The sequence below is a fragment of the Pristis pectinata genome, chromosome 5 (assembly GCF_009764475.1).
Source record: "Pristis pectinata isolate sPriPec2 chromosome 5, sPriPec2.1.pri, whole genome shotgun sequence".
Lineage (NCBI taxonomy): Eukaryota > Metazoa > Chordata > Chondrichthyes > Rhinopristiformes > Pristidae > Pristis > Pristis pectinata.
This window is the reverse complement of record NC_067409.1, coordinates 26,813,491-26,834,193: the sequence shown is the minus strand read 5'-3', so window position 1 is coordinate 26,834,193 and position 20,703 is coordinate 26,813,491. Positions and strand designations below refer to the sequence as shown.

General features: G+C 38.5%; 1 protein-coding gene across 1 annotated transcript in view; it reads left to right on the top strand.

Moving 5' to 3' along the window:
- The window catches only part of svila (supervillin a), a 219,088-nt gene that overhangs the window by 132,419 nt on the left and 65,966 nt on the right, over positions 1-20,703 (top strand). The window contains 6 exon segments of the mRNA XM_052016555.1: positions 194-228; positions 893-954; positions 1,220-1,368; positions 12,068-12,317; positions 13,982-14,537; positions 18,036-18,270. Coding sequence (XP_051872515.1) covers positions 194-228; positions 893-954; positions 1,220-1,368; positions 12,068-12,317; positions 13,982-14,537; positions 18,036-18,270 — 1,287 coding nt within the window.

The following is a 20,703-nucleotide window of genomic DNA, read 5'->3' as shown; positions in this document are numbered from 1 at the left end:
CTTGAACACAAACTGTGTAATAGAAATCAAATCCTAGTTTGTACTTAATGTTGTAAGTTATTGAAACACAAACTGTTGACTTGCATTTTAGAATTTTCTGGCATGCTACTCTGCATTGGTATACCTGAGGGTGATTAAAGCAGAGGTTTGACTCCAATTTTATCAAAGTAATTTGTTAACCTTTCTCTTGTAGGCCAGTGATTATTGCACAAATGGAAGCTACTGAAGGCAAGTATTGTTTCTTGTTCTTATCTCGAGCATGTCACAGTGAATGAGGATTAACGAGCTCTAGAAAAAGTTGCTTTTCACTTGGATGTGTAATTGGAATATCTGAAGAAGCATGCATATTGAACACTGCTTTTAAGTTAGGCATTGTATATCTCCAATTGCTGCTTTCTAAAATAAAATTGTCAGGTTATTTATAACTTGGACCTCAAATTTCCAATTGCTGTAATTCTAGAAATGATAGTAAGTCATTTCCTCTGAGGATTTAAAACTTTGTTGCCAAACATTTTCAACCAGTTTCTATTAAAGTAGAGCATTTCACTCCAGTCACTAGAATTCTGTTTCCTTGGTTTATAGTAATGTAGGCATTACACTAAGGTATAGAAATAACTGGATTCAATTAGAAATAGATTATTTCTGTTGATATGTAATTTAATGGGAAAAAACTATGACACTTAATTTTGAGAAATAATAATATGTTCCATTGTTATGATTTGAATATTTTTTTAAATTTCATTTTGTTACTTTTGGTTGTGCTTTTAATTGTTTGACTAAGGAAATGAATTTTTGAGTTATTCCTTTTCCTTCCTCTCTACACTGGACAACTTTAAGGTTCATATTTTTCACTCCACCCACTAAGACAATCTGCCTTTTTCTTTTGCAATAGATGAAGAGAAATTAGATGAACGAGCAAAAATGAGTGTGTCTGCAAAGAGGTCACTTTTCCGTGTATGTAATTTGTTTTTATTGGTAATATATAATACTGTGAAGAAACTTCTCTGATCTCATTTAAGACTCCAACAACATCTGGTTTTGTCTAACTTGTAATGCAATGTAAAGTATTTTTGTGTTCCATAACTCCTTTTAAAGTTCCAAAAGCTTAGTCATTTGTTTTTAAATTAACTTATTGCATTGCTTCATGACATTCTTGAATTTAGTACCCCTTTGGTGAATTTTAAAGCCTTTTGATGTGAATTATAACTTTTGGTGATAGGAAATGGAAAAAGCAACAAAGGCAATGGAAACATCTCTGGCTCCCAAACCTCGGTCCAGGAATTCAGCAGTGGAACGACGATTACGTCGTATGCAAGATCGTTCTCGTACGCAGCCTGTCACACCTGAAGAAGTAGTCATTGCATCCAGGTACATTTAACCTGATGTAAACTTTTTATTTGATTACCTCCTATATGCAAGTACTTTTTTCACTCCCTCAGTAAATGATTAAAGGTTGAAATACAGTTTATGAAGGACAGCTTGTATTTGCTTCTGATACAGTGGTTAGAATTTACTACTAATAAAATTGGTCTGGCATGATAATAATTAGGGACGCCAGCTAATTGCAAATCAAAAGGATTGAAAAAAAAACAAGCATTTGTAGCATTCTGCCTTTACATTTAATCAGCAATCCAGGCCACGTGTGACTTCCTCCAAAGATATGAGAACTTTCAAAGTATATTTACTTTATACAAAGTATATTCAAAATATATTCACAGCCAGTGTCTCGAGTTAGGTTCGTGATGTGTGTGGAAGATTTGAAAATAAAATACAAATTTAGCCATTTGTTTTCTGCGATCAGTTGCCTTTCCACGGCAAATTTGAACAAGGGAATGGAGTAGTACAATCAAATATTTTAGAGTTTAAGTCTGTAGAATAAGGTCCCTTATTGTAAGCTGCTGTTTAACACTTTTTCATTATTCAGATTTGAGATGATTGAAGTGCAAGGATTTTGTTGCTCACAGACTAAGGAACAATGGATTGATACTTCTCTGACCAAGTCCATCTCACGGCTCTGTTATCTCCCAGACAAGAGTTAGTCATAAACTTGTAGAGTCATGCAGTGCAGGAAAAGGCACTTCAGCCCACCAGGTCCATGCTGACCACCATGTACCCATCTACACTAATCCCAAGTGAAAAATACCATTTAAATGTTATTGTAGGTCTCTACCACCTCTGTAGGTGAAAAACATTGTTCCTCTGATCCCCTCTAAACCTCCTAACTCTATGCCCTCTCATTTTGTATACCTTGGAATGTTGACTTGCCTGTCCTGTCCTCCTTTCAGCCAGGAATCAGTGATTATATCAATGTCTTATTCCCACGTCCTAATTAACACTACTAGTCAGACTCCTTGTATTAAAATAAATGCAATTTAGCCTTTCATTCCTCCCACATATTGGTTTATTATTGTCACTTGTACCAAGGTACAGTGAAAAACTTGTCTTGCATATCGTTCGTACAGATCAATTCATTACACAGTGCATTGAGAGAGTACAGGGTAAAAACAATAACAGAATACAGAGTAACATACCTTATCATGTCTATGTAAGCTCTGCCCACTGGACTCACTGAGTTTTCCTTCTACAGTTGACCATATCTTCCACCCCCTACCAACTGGACATCAATTTTGTGTCCCGTGCTCCTGCCAAATTAGTTTAAACTTGCCCCAACAGCACTTGCAAACCTCCTCAAAAGGATGTTGGACTTTTTGTTTGGTTCAGGTGCAACCTGTTCGGTTTGTATAGGCTACACTTCTTGCAGAAATGGCCCCAGTGATGCAGAACTCTAAAGCCATCCCTCATAGAGTTATGTAGCATGGAAACGGGCCCAACTTGTCCATGCCAACTAAGCTGGCCCCATTTTCCTGCATTTGGCCTGTATCCCTTGAAACCGTTCCTATATGTGCACCTGTACATATGTCTTTTAAACATTATGATTGTACCTGCTTCCACCACTTTCTCTGAGAGCTCATTCCATATGCTCACCACCTTCTGTATGGAATAACTTAACACCTCTTGAGCCACACATTTATCTAATGCTGCCTTCTCCAATTCCTGTACTCGCTTACATGTGACACTGGAAGTAATCCAGAGGTTTCAAGCTTAGGTTCTGCTTTTTAATCTGCTATCTAGATCCCTAAATATATATTGCGGGACCTCATCCCTTTTTTTTTAATCCAATGTCATTAGTATCAATGAGAACCATGACCTCTGAAAGAAAAACTCAGCAGGTCAGGCAGAAAGAGAAACAGTTGACTTTGGTTTCAACTAGGTTAGCAGAGGATAAAATAGACCCACATTTTAAAATTTATTTTGTTTTATACTTGTACACACAATTTGACTAAATTCCTAATTTAATTATTTTGTCATCTATCAAGGAATACAGTGAAGCAGTATAAAATTAACTAGTATAAATTTCAAAAAAATAAAGCTGTCCTTGTGTCTATTGATATTTAACCATCAGAAATGAAAGAACACATTGGCTTCAGTAGATCAGTGGGAAGATTAATTAGGATGTCAAGTGAAGTAGGCAATATTCATGGAGACACAGGAGACATAAGAGACTGCAGATGCTGGAATCTGGAGCAACACACAAACTGCTGGAGGAACTCAGTAAGTCAAGCAGCTTCTGTAGGTGGAAATGGACAGTTGACGCTTCAGCTTGAGACCTTTCATCTGGACATGAACAATATTCATGTTTAGAACAAAAACAAAATGAAAGTATCTTTTCTTTCCAACTTTTATCACTTGCTGTCTTTACAAGAAATAACGTTATCATTCCATTCCCCCATCCCAGTATGTGAACGTGGATTTCTTGCTATTTTGAAGGTCTCATGGATATTTCCACCATTCTAAAGGCTTCATTTGACTGATTTTAGAAACATTGTGATTAGTTGCTACTTGGATGCTGAGTAGACTAACCCGGACTCACACTCAACGTTTCAGGAACAGCTTCCTCCCCTCCGCTATCAGATTTCTGAATGGTCCATGAACTCTACCTCATTATTCCTCTTTTGCACTGTTTCATTTATTTTTTGGTAACTTATTGTAATTTTTTATGTCTTGCACTGTACTGCTACTGCAAAACTACAAATTTCACAACATATGTCAATGATAATAAATCTGATTCTGACGTTCATGTAATGATTGATCAGCTCATGACCCAGCAGAAAAAATCTGTCGCTATTTACATTATTATATCTTTCAAAATCTTCAACTTGTTCAGATTCTCCTGAATCTTCCCAACTCCATTGAAGAGGGCATCAATCTTTAATTCATCATGACAATAACATCCCCCCCCGCCCCTCCCCCCCACCCCCATTCGAAGGGACATTCTAACGAGAAATCATAGCTGAAGTTTAGCTTGAAATAAGAACTGGAAATGCTGCAAGTACTTTGCAGATCGGCCACATTCTGTGGAGAGAGAAACAAAAGTTGGTGTCTCAGTTCAATGACACCTCATTACCACTAGACAAGTGAACAAAAGAGTGTGTTGTGGAGAGGGGTGTAGAGAACAAAGGGGGTGTCTTTGCCAGGATGGAGAGCAAGGTTTTACAGGTGACACAATTGCTTTTGGTTGCTATCTGGGAGACAGAAATGAATGCTTATTATCACAACTGATATGTAAGGAGAAATATGAAAAGTGTAATGTGAGTGAGGGGAGTTTAAAAAAAACACATAGATGCTGTGAGATGCAGAACAAACCAGTTGGTGACATCCTAAAGAGAAACTAAAATATTTAATATGAAATAAAAGCAGAAGGTGGTGGAAATACTCTGCTGATCAGGTAGATCAGTGGGGGGAAAGTACTAAATTAATATTATAGGTCAGTGACCTTGCATTAAAATTGGCTAATTGTAAAACAAATGGGAAAGGCTAATTATCTGAGATTGTTCAGCTCAGTCGAGGGTCCTGAGGGCTGCCTAGATGGTAGATGAGCTGCTGTTTCTTCAGCTATGGTGGAATTGCAGAAGGCCAAAGACAGAGATCAGCTTGGGAACGGAGTGGGGAATTAAAGTGACAGGCGAATAGATGCTTCAGAGTAAGGGCAGGAGTACGGGAAGTAAAGTGGACATGTTTGAGAGCCATTTCATCTATGGTAGAGAAGAAGCCATGATTAAGGAGAAAGGAAGACACCTCAGAAGGACTGAGAGACTGTCACTGATACAACAGAGCTGGGGAAACTGGGAGAATGGAATGTGGTCCTTACAAAAGCAGGGTGGGAGAGGTGTAGTCAAAATAATTGTTGACCTGTAATGTATTGGTCACTAACATATCCCCTGAGATTGAGATAGCAAAGGCAAGGAAGAGAAGTGTCAGCCGTGGGCCATGTGAAATTGAGAGCAGGGTGGAAATTGGTAGCAAAAGTAATTAAATTGTTAAGTTCTATACAAGTGCTGGAAGCACCAACTGTATAATCATCAATATACTCTGCACTTAAATTCTCGATAGCAGAAGGGCCTATTGAGGAGGTGATTAATAAGTGTTTGGGATCCTGAGATTTATAAATAGAAGCATAAGGTAAAAGTAAGCACATTTGTTGAGCCTCCACAAAACACTGGGTAGGCCATAACTGGTTTATTACATCCAATTCCGGTCGTTATACTTCAGGAAGCTCAAAGTCCTGGAGAGGGTTCAGAAATGACTTATTAGATTGGTTCCAGGGATGAGAGATTTCACGCGTGAGGCTAGACTGAAGAAACTGGGGTTGTTCTGCTTGGAGAGGAGATTTGATAAACGATTATAAGATCATAATTGTTTGGATGGAGTAAATAGAAGGATACAGTTCCCATTAATGGATGGCTCAAGAACCAGGACATTGATTTAATACTTCAGGTAAAAAGTTGTTTTTAATTACGATTGTTAGGGTTTTGAATTCACAGTCTATAAAGGTGATAGAAACTGAATCTATCAATGCTCTCAAAAAGAAATTGGTAGGCATTTGAGAGTGAATAAGGTGGGGAAAGAGCGGGAAAATGGGGCTTTCTTCTGTAGGGAACTGTCATGGGTTCAATGGATCAAATGTGGTCTCCTGTGCTGTACCAATTCTATGACTTCAAGGATTTACAGAGACACAAGAGATTCTGCAGATGCTGGAATCAGGAGCAACGCACACAGAATGCTGGAGGAACTCAGCAGGTCAGGCAGCATCTACGGAGGGAAATAAACAGTCAACGTTTTGGGTCGAGACCCTTCTTTCAGGACTGGAAAGGAAGAGGGCAGAAGCCAGAATAAGAAGGTTGGGGGAGGGGGGAGGAGCACATGCAGGCAGGGGATAGCTGAGTCCAGGTGAAGGGTGAGTCCAGGTGAGAGGGGGAAGGTAGGAGGGTGATGGGGGGTTAGAAGTAAGAAGCTGAGAGGTGATAGGTAGAAGAGGCAAAGGGCTGAAGAAGAAGGAATCCGGTAGGAGAGGGCTGTGGACCATGGAATAAAGGGAAAGAGGTGGGGGAATAGATAGGCAGGTCATGAGGGTGGGGAAAGGGGAAAGAGAAGGGGGAGGGGGCCACAGGAATGAGGGAAGACAAAGGAGAAAAAGAAGGGCCCAGAGAAGAGCGGAGGAGTTATCGGAAGTTAGAGAAATCGATGTTGAGGACGTCAGGTTGGAGACTACCAAGGCGAAATATGAGGTGTTCCTCCAACCTAATGTCTGACCTCAACGTGGCAGTAGAGGTGGCCATGGATAGACATGTCGGTATGGGAGTGGGACGTAGAATTGAAGTGGGTGGCCACCGGGAGATCCTTTTGTGGCGGATGGAGCGAAGGCGCTTGATGAAGCGGTCACCCATTCTGCGTCGGGCCTCACTGATGTAGAGGAGGCCGCACCAGGAGCACCCGAAGCAATAAATGAGACCCTCGGATTCACAGGAGAAGTGCTGCCTCACCTGGAAGGACTGTCTAGGGAACAACACCTCATATTTCTCCAACCTGACGGCCTCAACATCGATTTCTCTAACTTCCAGTAACCCCTCCCCTCTTCTCCTTCCCCTTATTTTTTCTCCTTTCCCTTTCTTTCTCCTTTCTCTTCCCTCATTCCTCTGGCCCCCTCCCCCCTTCTCTTTCCTCTTCCCCCACCCTCATGACCTGCCTATCTATTCCCCACCACCTTCCCTTTATTCGATGGTCCACTGCCCTCTCCTGCTGGGTTCCTTCTTCAGTCCTTTGCCTGTTCTACCTATCACCTCTCAGCTGCTTACATCTCACCTCTCCCCCACTCCACCCTCCTACTTTCCCCCTTCTCACCTGGGCTCCTCTATCATCTGCCTGCATGTACACTTCTCCCTCTCCCCTCCACCTTATTCTGGCTTCTGCCCTCTCCCTTTCCAGTCCTGATGAAGGGTCTCAACCCAAAACGTCTCAACCCATTTCCCTCCACAGATGCTGCCTGACCTGCTCAGTGTGACCTGCATTCTGTGTATGTTATTTTAAGGAATTATTGTGTTTTCTGGGGATAATTGTCATGTTATTTGGAGAACCCAGCTCAAGATGAGTGAGGTCTGTTGCAAGTGAGGTGGGTAATCTTTCTCTGCTGTGGTTTGTCTTTATATGCATTATAAACCTTGTAAAATTTGCTTCTTTGCTGAATTCTTTTCTGTCCTACATGCATTGCTGTTTATTTTTTCCCTATCTCTAGCAAACCCACCCCTGTCTCTCCTACGGTGACTGTCCACACAGTCATGGCGAGAACCACTAGCCCCACTGTAGTAAACTCCAATTCACAGCCAATCAGGTACTTTGCAATTTGCATGCCCAGTTAAGTGGATGGCAATTCCAGTTAAAATACTGCTGATCATCTTGTTCTAAAAGCATTATCTTGTATTCTTGCCAACGTGCATCTGTACCTTTTCATCCTAACAATATTTCTTTGTTTGTTACTTTGTGTGATATAAACAGCTTTACAAAATTCTTATCAAATTTGTTTCAACCAAGTAAGAAGTCTTTAATTTAAAAAATACTTAAGTTCTGCAACATTTTAGATGTGTGCATGTAGATAATCCCTACCAATTTAGGGACTTGTATATCCTGGATGTAATATGGATGTATGTCATGTAGTCGGTTGACAACTCTAAGTCTCAGCATGAAGGCCTTGTGATTTTTTTTTTCCCTCTCCCCTCAATGACGTGGTTCTCAATATTGTTTGTTTGTCCCTAAGCTTTACTCAGCTCCATTCCAGGTTGCTGCTGAGCTACTCCTGAGCTGAATTTCGGACTCATCAGTTACTGTTTTCTTCTCCTGTTAGAGGAGCTGTCTTAACTGCCAACTGCATGACCTGACTGAGAACCAAACTCACTGAAATGATGAGAACCATTGGCATAAGTCAGTGTCCTGTTAGCTCATAGAAGACCAATATGCAAAGCTGTTCATCTACATACAAAATTGTGATAATAATATTGACTCTGGAAGTTCATCTGATTAGGTTTACAATTGATAGAATTCATTCCCAATTTAATAAGTTGGTAACCACCAGCATTCTGCAAGAAAAACATGCAATGTGCATCACTTAAATTTAGATATCAACCAAAATTATTTCCTCCCTTATTAGACTAGCAAATAAAGGCATGACACAGTACAGACTTGGGTCAAGAAAGAGCTGTTGCAGCTCCTGGACTGTTGCATTAGGTTCTTGTAGCTAAGGCAGCAGTTGGGTCCTGTACTTTTTGGGTCAGTACCCTGAGCTGGAGGCGAGAGGAGCAAAACCAGGGGTGAGGAAAGGAGAAAAATAGCATCAGAGCACAAGAATGAAGTTAGGAGGTTGATCAAATAAGATCCTGATTGCTATCTGGCACCCTCTGTTGGAAACTACATGTGAGCACATGAGGATGCTGAATACCCTCTGCTGCCCTCAAATTACATTTTTTTTCTCCCCCACCCCACTCCTCCCAGCTGGCCAGGTACTTACTCATTTTACTGAACTGGATTATAGTTCATCTACTAGCCCAGGTGGAGTGGAGTATTGTATCCCATCGATGAACAGCTTTTTAAATGCTTCTAGAACTGATTAAATAATAGGACCAAAGCAATTTGTGAATATTGAGGCAGGACCACAATGCAAAAGTTTCCTGGGATATCTTTAATAGTGATTCATTCAGGGGGACTTGAATTCAGTAATTTTAACCTGTTTTGATAAGGAAGGAAATTAGTATTCTAGGTTGGATGTAATACATTAAATGTAAATTATGAAGTAAACTAATAACAAATTTTTGGCCAAGTAAACAACAGCACCATTTATCAATATATAATTACATGCGTATCAGTCTATTATAATGTATGATTGGTCTGAAAAATAAATTGCATTTTATCACCGAGTTATTTGAACTTCAAATACTGAATAGATTAAACAAAATTTTGGTCTGGTAATAGGGTTATCAAACCTGTTATCAGTGTATTTTGTGACCAATTCAAAATATACTTTTAAACTTGCAATTAAATTGGTTCTGAACTCTTAAATGAATTATAAATTTGTAGGTTAATGAACAGTTAATGAATTTAAACAGAACCACTTTGCTTCTGCTATCCATAGAATGTACAGACGTGTCTTCTGTCTTGAGTTTTGCTTGAAATATGCATGATTTGTTTTGCTCAATTAATTAAGATGCTGTTATAAAATTTACTTGAGCATAACTAATTAATGATTACCAAATTGCTGCAGCTCTTATTAAAGAAAAATGTCATGCATGTATGTCATTCAGTAACATCTTTAGAGGGGAAAGTTAGATACGGCTCTGACATATTCTTAAAATTTTAATGTTTGGCAGTCTACATGCAATTTCTCTTCGTAGCTACAATCTTTGAGATTCCGTCTACATTGCGTGTTATTCTCAGGCCTTGATAACGATGCTCTTATTGCAGGAGTCAGAGAGGAATGGCTAACATTCTTCTATTCTAAAGAGGAGTGCCTGGCCTTAAATTTTAATTACTGATAATTTTTAATAGTTTAAAAGGTAGTGTTCTGATCTTCTACTGCAGATTCTGATAGTTTATTTTACAGTTAAATTGTATGAGGAATTATGTTAATTGGCAAGATGTCAATGGCTGTGAACACATAGAGGGTTCCCAGACTGCATTTCTCTATTATTAGCCTGCTTAACACACTGATGCAGGAACTTCAGAATCTTCCCCTACTCAATGTCTGTAGTAAGCTCCTGAACCACAAACAACATGGGAACATAGCAATTTAAAGAGCTGAATAGCCATTTTGCTCTAGAGTCAATTCCACCATTCAGTGAGGCTGTGATGATCTGTGACTTCATCCATTTCTTTTATCCATCTCTCTTGCTACATTTAGTTAATAGACATCTATCAATCCCTGATTGAACCTGCATCCATTGTCATCTGTGGAGGAAAGTTATAATTTTAACCATCCTTTGCATATAGAAGTGCTTCTTATCTTCACTCAAAGTTCTGGCTCCGTCTTTAGGCTGTGCCCTGGAGCCCTAAATTCCCCAACTATTGAAAATACTTTATTCCATCACTTTTTGCTTACCATCTTGAAAACTCCAATAGAATCTCCCTGTTAATCTTCTAATTTTCAGGAAAACTACTCTAGTTTGTAATTGTTATCATGTACTATTCTGGTACACCCATACTGCACCCACTCCATGGCCAGTGTATCCTTCCTGAGTGTTGAGCCCAGGACTGCTCTCAGATCTCCAGGCATGGTCTAACCCGGCCTTCATATTTCTATAATGTAAGTTCTATCTTCTTGTGCTGCCAGTTTCTGGATATGAAGGCCAACTTGCAAAAAGTACTTTTGATTTCTTAATGTAGGAGAAGGGAGTCCTTCCTAAAAATACTGATAAGTTTGTTAGACCTTAAAGTGTAGCATATCAAATATGATCACTAATTGCACATCTGTAGGAAATAAAGATTAACTGGCTTTACAGTTTGGCACCCTGAAGTAAATTGTTAGTATTGGGAAAGAGATTTTTATTCAGTATTTATCATTCTCCATAAAACAGAAGGGCTTGGCATGCCACCCACAGAGCATGTCCCACAGGATGGTTTGATCTAGGCTGGCTCCGTGAGTGATAAGCTGTTATGCTTACTGTTCCTCTGCTCGTATTCACCAGTGGATGAGATCCTGTGCACAGCCCTTTCATCAAAAACCAGAAGATGCATGGGCAAATAGCACAAACTGATGTTTGCCATGCATCTTCTATTTTCAGTGAACTGTACAATGGTTATGTACAAGGTTGAGCCCTTACTACCCATTAGTGAGTTACCCGATATTGGAATTGATGGTACAAATGAAATGTGTGTTTGGATGAATATTTGTTTTCTAATTATGTAATTGTGTATTCATGGTAAGTTTTTAAGTGCCTACTTAAGAAGATGATGCCCCTACAACTAATACCGTGCTATTTGCTAGTAAGTGCATCAACCTAAGCCTAGCTCGCTGGTTTCTATCTTTCCCTCCAAGAGTTGCACGTTCTGATCCCGGATTCCCCATGATTCCAAGGCAAAGCCTGCTTCCCCAGCATTCCCTAATGTAGACATTTGCAGGATATATATAGGTCCGTTCTCTTTAAATGGGTTGAACATTTTTAAGTAAGAATCACAGTACTCTACATATACAAGATTGTAATTAAACTTTGATTTTACTCAATTATTAAATAATGGTGTTTTTTTTTAAAGATCTATTTTAGATTAATCTTTTATACTCTGGGTTTTTATGCTGACATTGGAAGCTTAACTTGTGCAACTTTGGACTGTATACATTAATTATGCATTTGATTGCCAAGTGTATAAAATTGGATAGAGCTGGTATGTTACAATGCGCTTTAATTAGCATTAAGGCGATTTGTAAAACCTATATCAATTTTAGCTTGTTTTCTTTTTTGCCTATGACTTTTTAATGATTTGGATTATTCAGGCCATTATCTAGTATTTACAAATTTTGGAAAACTTGTCAAGAATACTTTGTCCTTAATGATATGTTTTTAAAACAAGACCTTTTTAAAATAACAGTGATGAATCGTAAAGTTCTAATTTTAGAGACATTTTTGGGACAGGGACTATGTAAGTGTACAGAAAAACGATGACCTAAATATCAAACCAATATATTTCCTAGACTACAAGCATCAGCACAGAATACTGCGGGAGAACAGAAGGGGAATGAAGCCAAAGAATTGACAGAACAAGGTCAGCATGAAGAGCCAGACATCTCCACACTGAGTCTGGCAGAAAAGATGGCCCTGTTCAATCGCCTTTCGCAGCCTGTGACCAAAGTAAAAGCACCAAGGAACAGAAGTGATACTAGACAGAGACGGTCAAGTGCCCGATATCAGACTCAACCAATTACACTAGGTGAAGTTGAAGAGGTACGTGTTTACTAATTACAGTGACATCTAGTGTTCTTGACTCATGGGCCACTTTCCATGCAGAAGGTCAGAGATGTAATTTAGGAGGAGGATAAATTCGATTCCATTCTTTGGGAAAGGCAACTGAGGAGCTATTAATTTCTGAAGCACGGATGCAGTTTATTTGGTGGTGATGTCTTTGTGCTGAGAATGTGAAATACAGATGTGGTCGAAAGCGACACTGTATTTTTATAATGGGGTAGGTGACTCGCAAATGTTTCTCTTGAACCTAGTAATTGTGATCTGACAATAAAGAAAAGTAAAAAATCCTGATTTTTAATGTATTGTTTTTTTAATCAGCAGTGTGATGCATAGCCATCCAGAAGCTAAATATTATTGCGGGATATGGGGCTATTTGCAAAAATTGAGGAAAAATCTTTTGAATACAATAAGGTGGAGTAAAGAAAACAGAAACTATAAAATGGCATAACATTTTCAACATACCTTGGTTTAGTCTTTTTAACTGGATCTTTGCAGTAATAGTTAGTGTTCATTGATCACAATGGAGAATTTGCATGAAACTCTCTGCAGCATTATAGTGGTATTATAGCACCATTTAAAAAAAAAAATCCTTTAAATATTTTGCATTTGACATCATTATTTAAACATGTAATAAGAAATATGTACTTCAAAATATCTCTACACACTTAGGTGAAAATTCTAAATAAGCCGGGACTTCATAACAAAGGGGAATATGCTGCATTGAGGCTATATTGAAAGATAAAATAAATGTTCTAACCTTGCTGTCAGAATCAAGTAAATATCATTGCTATGATTCAAATGGTCAGAGTTAAACACACTTGTGTTGTAAGATTGGTTAATTTCCTGGAGATTAGTGTGATTATTCCTAAAGGTCATAAGTTTTAAAGTGCTTACCTTTTAAAGGCTCTTTCTCTAGCTGCTTGCTTCATGCTGGATATGTAGTAGTTAGAATATGTTACATAAACTAAGGAACAAGTGGGAATGCTGGATTCATTGAACCCCAATTCTTACTTTGTGTAAATCCACAACTATCCTCTGGGATAGTAATATTAAACTGGCTACATCTGCACATTCTGAAATGCCATGCTGAGTGGAAAGTAGATATTCCTGATGGTTTTGCATGTATGGAACAATAACAGCAGCAATCGATACCAATCTTCACCCTATGATAACAGTTTCATGTCAGAAGCTCATGATTTCAAGTCTCACTCCAGATGATTTCTATACATGATTAGGGCAGGCACTTCGCAGGTGCATTACTTGGAGAGTGCAGCACTTGCCCTTTTGAATGGGTATTTAAAGATGACAAGGCAATGCTCTAAGAAGAGTTGGGGGGGGGGGGGGGGAGTACTCCACTATACTCCTGACCAATATTTTTCCTTCATTCAACATCACTAAAGCAAACTATCTGCTAATTTTATGTCATTATTGTTTATCTTGCAGTGGCTATATTACCTGTCATATTTCCCTACACTATAATAAGCAGTAGTATTTGTATGCTATATGTTATTATGCTTTAATATTTGCTTAGTCTTGATTAGATAAAACCAGATGTTTTTGTTTTGCAGAAACACTATATGGTGATATTGTTTTAAATTTCAATAATTAGTATAAAAATTCTTTTAAACTCTTTGCATTTGTAGGTGCAAAATGGCAATGGAATGATAAGACCCTTGTCACAATCTCTGGTAAAGACGATGGCCAATCAGACTGCTACAGTCTCCACAACCTGTGCTGGTGACCTACACCTTGGAAAGTCTTCCTCTACTGAGGACAGTTTACATGTCACCCACTTGTCAGCAGCAAAATCCATTCTTTCTTCCCAAGATATCTCAAGTAGGAGTCCACTTCCATCCGAACTCATGCACTCATCTCAAGAAAAAGTATACGGATTCAGTGGCATGTTCAAAGAAGGTGTTGGAGAGGACTACAAAAATGAAGGCAAACAAGAGGTGCTGCAACAGAGAAGCAAATATAATGATAGCTTTACAGAAACTCCGCCTCAGGAAGTCACTGGGAGGAGTATGGACAGTAAGTATGGAACCCCAGAAAGACAGAGTGGTGAGCAGCTGAGTCCAGAAACCATGCTACAGGCAGCTGAAAGGGAAGAGACCATGAAATTAGAAAACTTAAATGAGAACTGGGAAACTGCAGAAAAATGCTTTGATGAACATATTGAGAACAAGGGAGCTATGACAGGTAAAAACAAACATTTTTAAAACTTGCAGATAACTGGAAATCTGAAATAAAAACACAAAGTACTGGTGATACTCACCATGTCGTGCAGCACTTGTGGAGAAAGAAAGTAACGTATCAGGTCAATGACCCGTAAGGTCATTGACATGAAACATTAGCATTGTTTCTCTCTCCACAGATACTGCTTGACCTGAGTATCTTCAGAATTTTATTTGTGTTACAACTACGTTATGTTTGATTTCTGTTTGAAATCCATGATTCATTCTAATTGTTTCTTGGTAACTCGAACAGATTATTAAGTTACTAATGACCAACAAAAGGATTCCAAGTTTCAAGACAATCTTAACTTGGGCAAGTGCTATTGGCATTTGGGGTTTGAAACTAAAGCCAGTTCTATGCAGCTTTTTGAAACTAACTTAACTAAAATTGCCAAAAGATTTTGAGATACCTCAGTCTATGCATCTACTGTGTTTCGGTAAGAAGGATTGAATACAAAATATTGTGGGTAATAAACAGCAGAGAAGCAAATTGTTCTGGCCAACGTGCTTATGGCCATTTTAATGCTCCAACCAAGCCCCTCTCACCGTTCTACAAATCCTTTGTCTTTTCTTCTGGATAAAATAAAAAGTTAACCATTTGGAATGATCTGAGGAAAAATTTCTTCACTCAGATTGCAAATCTGTGAAATTTTCTATTCTAGTAGTTTGTGACTGCTCGGTTGCTACATCTATTCGAGACCTTTACTGATTTTTTTTTTGTTAATGCCAAGGAAATCGAGGGAGATGTGAATAGAGAGGGGAAATGGAGTTGATGTACAAGTTCAGACATAATCTTATTTAGTGAAGAAGGATATTTGATGAGCCAAGTGGTCTGCCCATTTCCTAAATTCATTGATATTTTGAAAGATACTTTTACAATGATTTGGGCATGACTTCCAGAACTTCATGTATTGTTAATGGGCAATTGGCATCCAATTAATCAATGCCTGATCCTCCTCCAGTACCCATGACAGGGGCTATTGCTTTCACCTCCATTCCTGCACAGCTTTCTGTTCATTCACCACCAGCAGGAACAAGGTGTCAAAGGTGTACTTAGTTTGTAACTCTCGGCCTGGATGATGGAGTCTGTAGCTCTCTGGTTTTATAGTTTCACTTCTGTCCCAATTTAGCAAGCAATAGTAACTTTAGAGAAATTCATGGTACAGAAAGAAGGCTATTTGGTTCATTATCTCAATGCTGGTCAAAAAGCTAGGTTACCCCAACTCCTAGCTCTAGGTCCATAGCCTTGTAGGTTACCCATTCAACATAGTGAGGATTTCTACCTCCACCACAATTTGGGCAGTGAGTTTCAAATTCCCAATAGTTACTGGGTGGAAAATCTTCTCCCTCTAATCCCCAGTAATTCATTTGCCAATTAATATAAATCTGGGTGTCCTAGTTATTGGCCATGCTGGTAAGCTAACTAAGTCCTTTATTTTTACCCAGTCTAGGCCTCTTATAATTTTATGCAGCTCAATTACATCTCTACTCAGTCATCTTTATTCCTAGAAGTAAACAGCTTACATGGTCGACCCTCATAACTCTGACAGCATCTTCATAAATCTCCATTTCATCCTTTAATGTTGTGCTTTAGTGAAGTGCTCACTTGCCTTTGGCCTAAGAATAAGATCACATAAGAAATTGTGAGAAGGAGCAGTAATAGGCCATATAGCACCTCAAGTTTGCCCTGCCATTCAATATGATCATGGCTGATCTGCCCTAGGTCTCATCTTCTCCATAGCTCTCAATCCCTAATTTTTGAAAAATGTACCTACTTTCCCTTAAAAGCCCACAATGATCTCGCTTCCACAACCATTGTCATTAAACTTATCTGGCTTACTTGTATCTTTTAGGGAAGAAAATTTTCTATCATTATTTCAGTCTTCAGATTCACCTCCATGCCCGACGAGGCCAGATTTACCCACAGGATTCAAGTTAACAAACTGTACCTCCTATTAGCAGGAGCAATGTTGCTGTTTGCAGGTGGCCACAGCTTCTAAAATCCTGCCATATTTTGTGGATGCCCAATTAAGTCAAATGCCACTAGATCCTTCCCTTCACTCAGTAGACTCCTGCAGACACATCTCCACTGATTTCCTCGTGACAATCTTCATGATTTGAGGCAGCACAGAGTATCTGAAGAAATTATTATTGTTTTAGAAAAATATACAGAAGTCAATCCTACCTGATGAAGAAACTGTGCAGATGTGCACCCTCTTGTACGCACTCTAGTTCTGGTCCTGCATTCCAGATAGCTGTCTAAGATCACGTGGGCTATTACTGGTAATGCAATTGCAGCTTTGTGGTTTTTGGGCTAACCTAATGGAGAACAAGGAATCCACAAAGCACAGGCTAGCACAATAGATGGAGCTAATTGTTAAAAAGCATATTCCCCATTTTGCACCAAAATATTCCCCTCCCACAATAGAGATGGCTGATGCATATATACATATTGCTATCAGTGTAAATGTTGATGACTTGTATCTGCTACATATATGTCAAGTCACTTGGACCCTTTTCTCGAGACTCGCCCACCTAGTAATACCACCTCCAGCCAAAGTACAGTAGCCCACCCACTCTCCATGAACAACAATAGCTACAATTGCAACAGCCATTGGGCAAAGGGATTTCCAAGAAGGAGCAGATTTGCCCAACTAACATCTCTCATAGTGCTGGCTCCATTTTACCATGAATTCCTCCTACCAGAAGTATAAAATGGGAATTTTTAAATTCCAACAAAGTGCTGGAAATGGGAAAAATTTGGTTCCAGGCATTGGTTCACCTCATTGCTGAGAAAAGTAGTAGATGTAAGAGGAGGTTTATTCTGCAACTAACTCTGCTATATTAATGTGCAAATGCTTGAAAGTGGCACTGGATGGTGATGTCTCAATTCTTCTCTTCCAGAACAAAAAAAAACTGTCAAATCATTACTGATCCTGCAAAAGTTCAATGGAAATTCTTTCACTGCCTTATTGAAGCTGTAGGTCAAACATGCCAATGCACCTTGAGTTTACTGTAAGGAGGCTATTGTTCATACACAACTCGAAGCTCACTGGACAATATTCATGATAGAGAATGAATGATTGGTTGCCATTTCCGTGCAATCTATTGTGGCCCATCCTATTTAATAGACAGACAACGTACAGAAGTTCTTTAGGCAACAGTCTGGTTTGTGAAGGAATGGCAGAAAATATATTTCTGCAAACCAGTAACATAATCATTTACTTTAGCACATTTTACTTTTAACAGCTGCTGACTTCATATCGTGACTGAAGGGAGAGGCAGTGCAAAACTGAGTGTGGCAGCTATTGCTGATTTTAGAATATTTTCAGAATATTTGTAGCAAGCTTGAGATGAGAATTGCAAAAAGCAAGTTAAAATTTTTAAGTCAATCATAAATGTATCAAAGGGGTTACATCATTGTTTATGCTCATTCTGATGCTACCCTCTTCTTGTTGAGTAGAGTGTGTGGAACATGCTTCTGAAATGAAAACAGGATCGGCTACAACATTAACTGCATTACAAGTTTCTGCTGTAACGTCCTCCAGACATAGTTCATGTCTGCAGCCAGCCACGCAAACAGAAAGTAAAGTGCCTTATGATCAGTCAGAAACAATTTCTACTGAAGCCAGCCGGATTGAAAAAAGTGAGGGGATCTCAGATTTCACTACTGGAAAAGCAATGTCCATAAAAGAAAGGTAACAATTCCATTAAAACTTAAATGTTGTAGAAGATAAAATAGTGAAGTTGCGTAGTTGAGTCGCACTGTGATGGAAAAATAAATATTGAAAAATTTACTAGCACACTAATTTTTTATATAGTACCTTGTTGCATGTATACTCATAATTTATTCTAAATTGTTGACACTGTGGCTGCTAAAGATGTAGCTTACAAGTAGATGAAAATGCAGTTGAAGCTCATTTCGAAAAGTAATTGTGTTTAAAAACATTGCATTAATAAATTATGATTCACCTTGATGCTTTTATTTCAATGATAGGTTTGCTGCACGTTTTTAATTCTGTTTCTTTTTCCTGAAATTCTAAGTATTGAGGAGTACCAGCAAACCACTTTTCTTGAGACCATAAATGTCCAGCGTACTTTATATGTGGTAACAATATCACAAAATTCAGCATTTGTGCTTTGACGCTTCTCTGTACCTGAAACAAATCAAGGGTTAAAGCTCATAATATAAACATACATTTAATTAAGATACTTTGTAACGGTCTCATGTTGGAGTGTTTTGTGCTGCATACAATACAACCAAACCATTGGTTTCAAGTTTTCGAATACAGTACCTGTCCTTGAGGGATGGAAGCTGTTTTGTCAAAATATATAAGCCACTGATATGAACCTGTGTATCATTAGTGCTGACAAATCCAATGTGTTTTGCTAGTTTTTTTTAATTGTATGTTGTCATTTTTCCCATTTTCTCGCAGATTGGTTTCTAAGGGAAACTCTTCATTTCATCGCAGTTTTCAGATGTCATTTTGTCAATTTTTTTTGTGCTTTCACCTCACTGACCTTTTTGTGTGATCTAGAATTATTTTTTAGCAGATCATTGTATCCACCAATTTAAAGACCAGTAAATATGCAGAAGGAATCTTCCTTCTTGGTGTATGGCTTATGCGTCAGTTCTCTTCCCCATTTTTCTTTTTTACCCACCATTAGACTTGCCTTTTCTATTTTCATCCAATGTCTTTGCAAGCAAACAGATTGTGTATTTCTACATAACTTTTAATTAATCTAATTTCCAGTGCAGTTAATAGTCTGCATCGGTTTGAAGTGCATCTGTTTTGCAGATGTTAGTGCTTTCATTTTGTTTTGGTTTTAGAAGCAGTAGAGTGCACAGCATCAAAAAAGCTTGAATTAGTTTACTAAATATTTATTTTAGATGTGACCCTTCTAAGCTTGCTTTTGTATTAATGTAAGCAGACACCATTTTTTTTGATGCAAGTCATTTGTGAAATCCTGGCAACCCTCCAGCAGTACAGTGTAAAGATTGCTTGCTGGACCTGTTCACTATATTTGGTAATTGATTTCTCACATCCATAATAGGGTCTTAAATTGCTCTGTCTGTGAACATTCTTCATCACTCAGGTACTGTACAATGAGTTTCTATATATTTCGCAGTATTAACTTCATATCAACTGAAAATACATATTGATTTTCATAACTGGTAATGCATGTCTTATAAAACATTTTTTATTTGGCCTTTTAGCTCCTGCCTTCCCACCAGCTCAAATGCTCTTTTAAAAGGAAACAGTGATTTACTTGTACTACTTTCTACTTAGTACATTGTCTTTGCTTTTCATGATGTAGTCTCATCTACATTGGAAAGACTATACACAATCTGTGCAACTGCTATTGTGGAGTTACCTCCACTCAACCCACAGCTATGACTCTGAGCTTCCACTCTGGCATGAGCCTCCTGCACTGTCCCAGTGAAGTTCAATGTAAACTGGAGGTACAACATCTCATCTCTTGCAACCTTATGAAATCAACAGTTCATTCAGAAATTCCAGATGATGATTATGTCATTTCCATTCACGTCTCTAGATGCACCCCGTTCTTGCCCCTTTTGCTTTGTACCATCCACCCCTTCTGTCATATAATCTCTCCCACCTTATTGCAGATCTTCTCTTTCTGCTTTTATTCCTATTATCTTTTCTTTCTCTACATTTTAATCTTTTCCTGAACTTTTTCCATTTCTAACGAAAGGACTGTTGACCTGAAACATTAATTCTTTTACTTGCCCTCACAGATCCCATTTGAGAATCCCCAGCATTTCTGTTTTTTTTAAATTTGGATTATCCAGTGCTTTGATTTATTCTTAATATTGAACATTTGTTTCAATTAAACCATGCTATATTGAAATCCGTATGTTTACTTCCGTACTCGTTGAACTTCAAACTAGACGTCCCAGAGGATAGAAACAAAAATGCCTCCTCTTTTACCTTTCATGGTTTTAATCAGCTCTTCAAAATTGCCTTTCTATTATTGCTTTTTATTTGTTTGTGGGATGTGGACATCACTGGCAAAGCTGTTTTTTATTGTCCATCCCTTATTGTGCTTGAACTGGGGCAGTCAAGAATCAAACACTTGATGGGTCTGGAGTGGAATATAATCCAGAC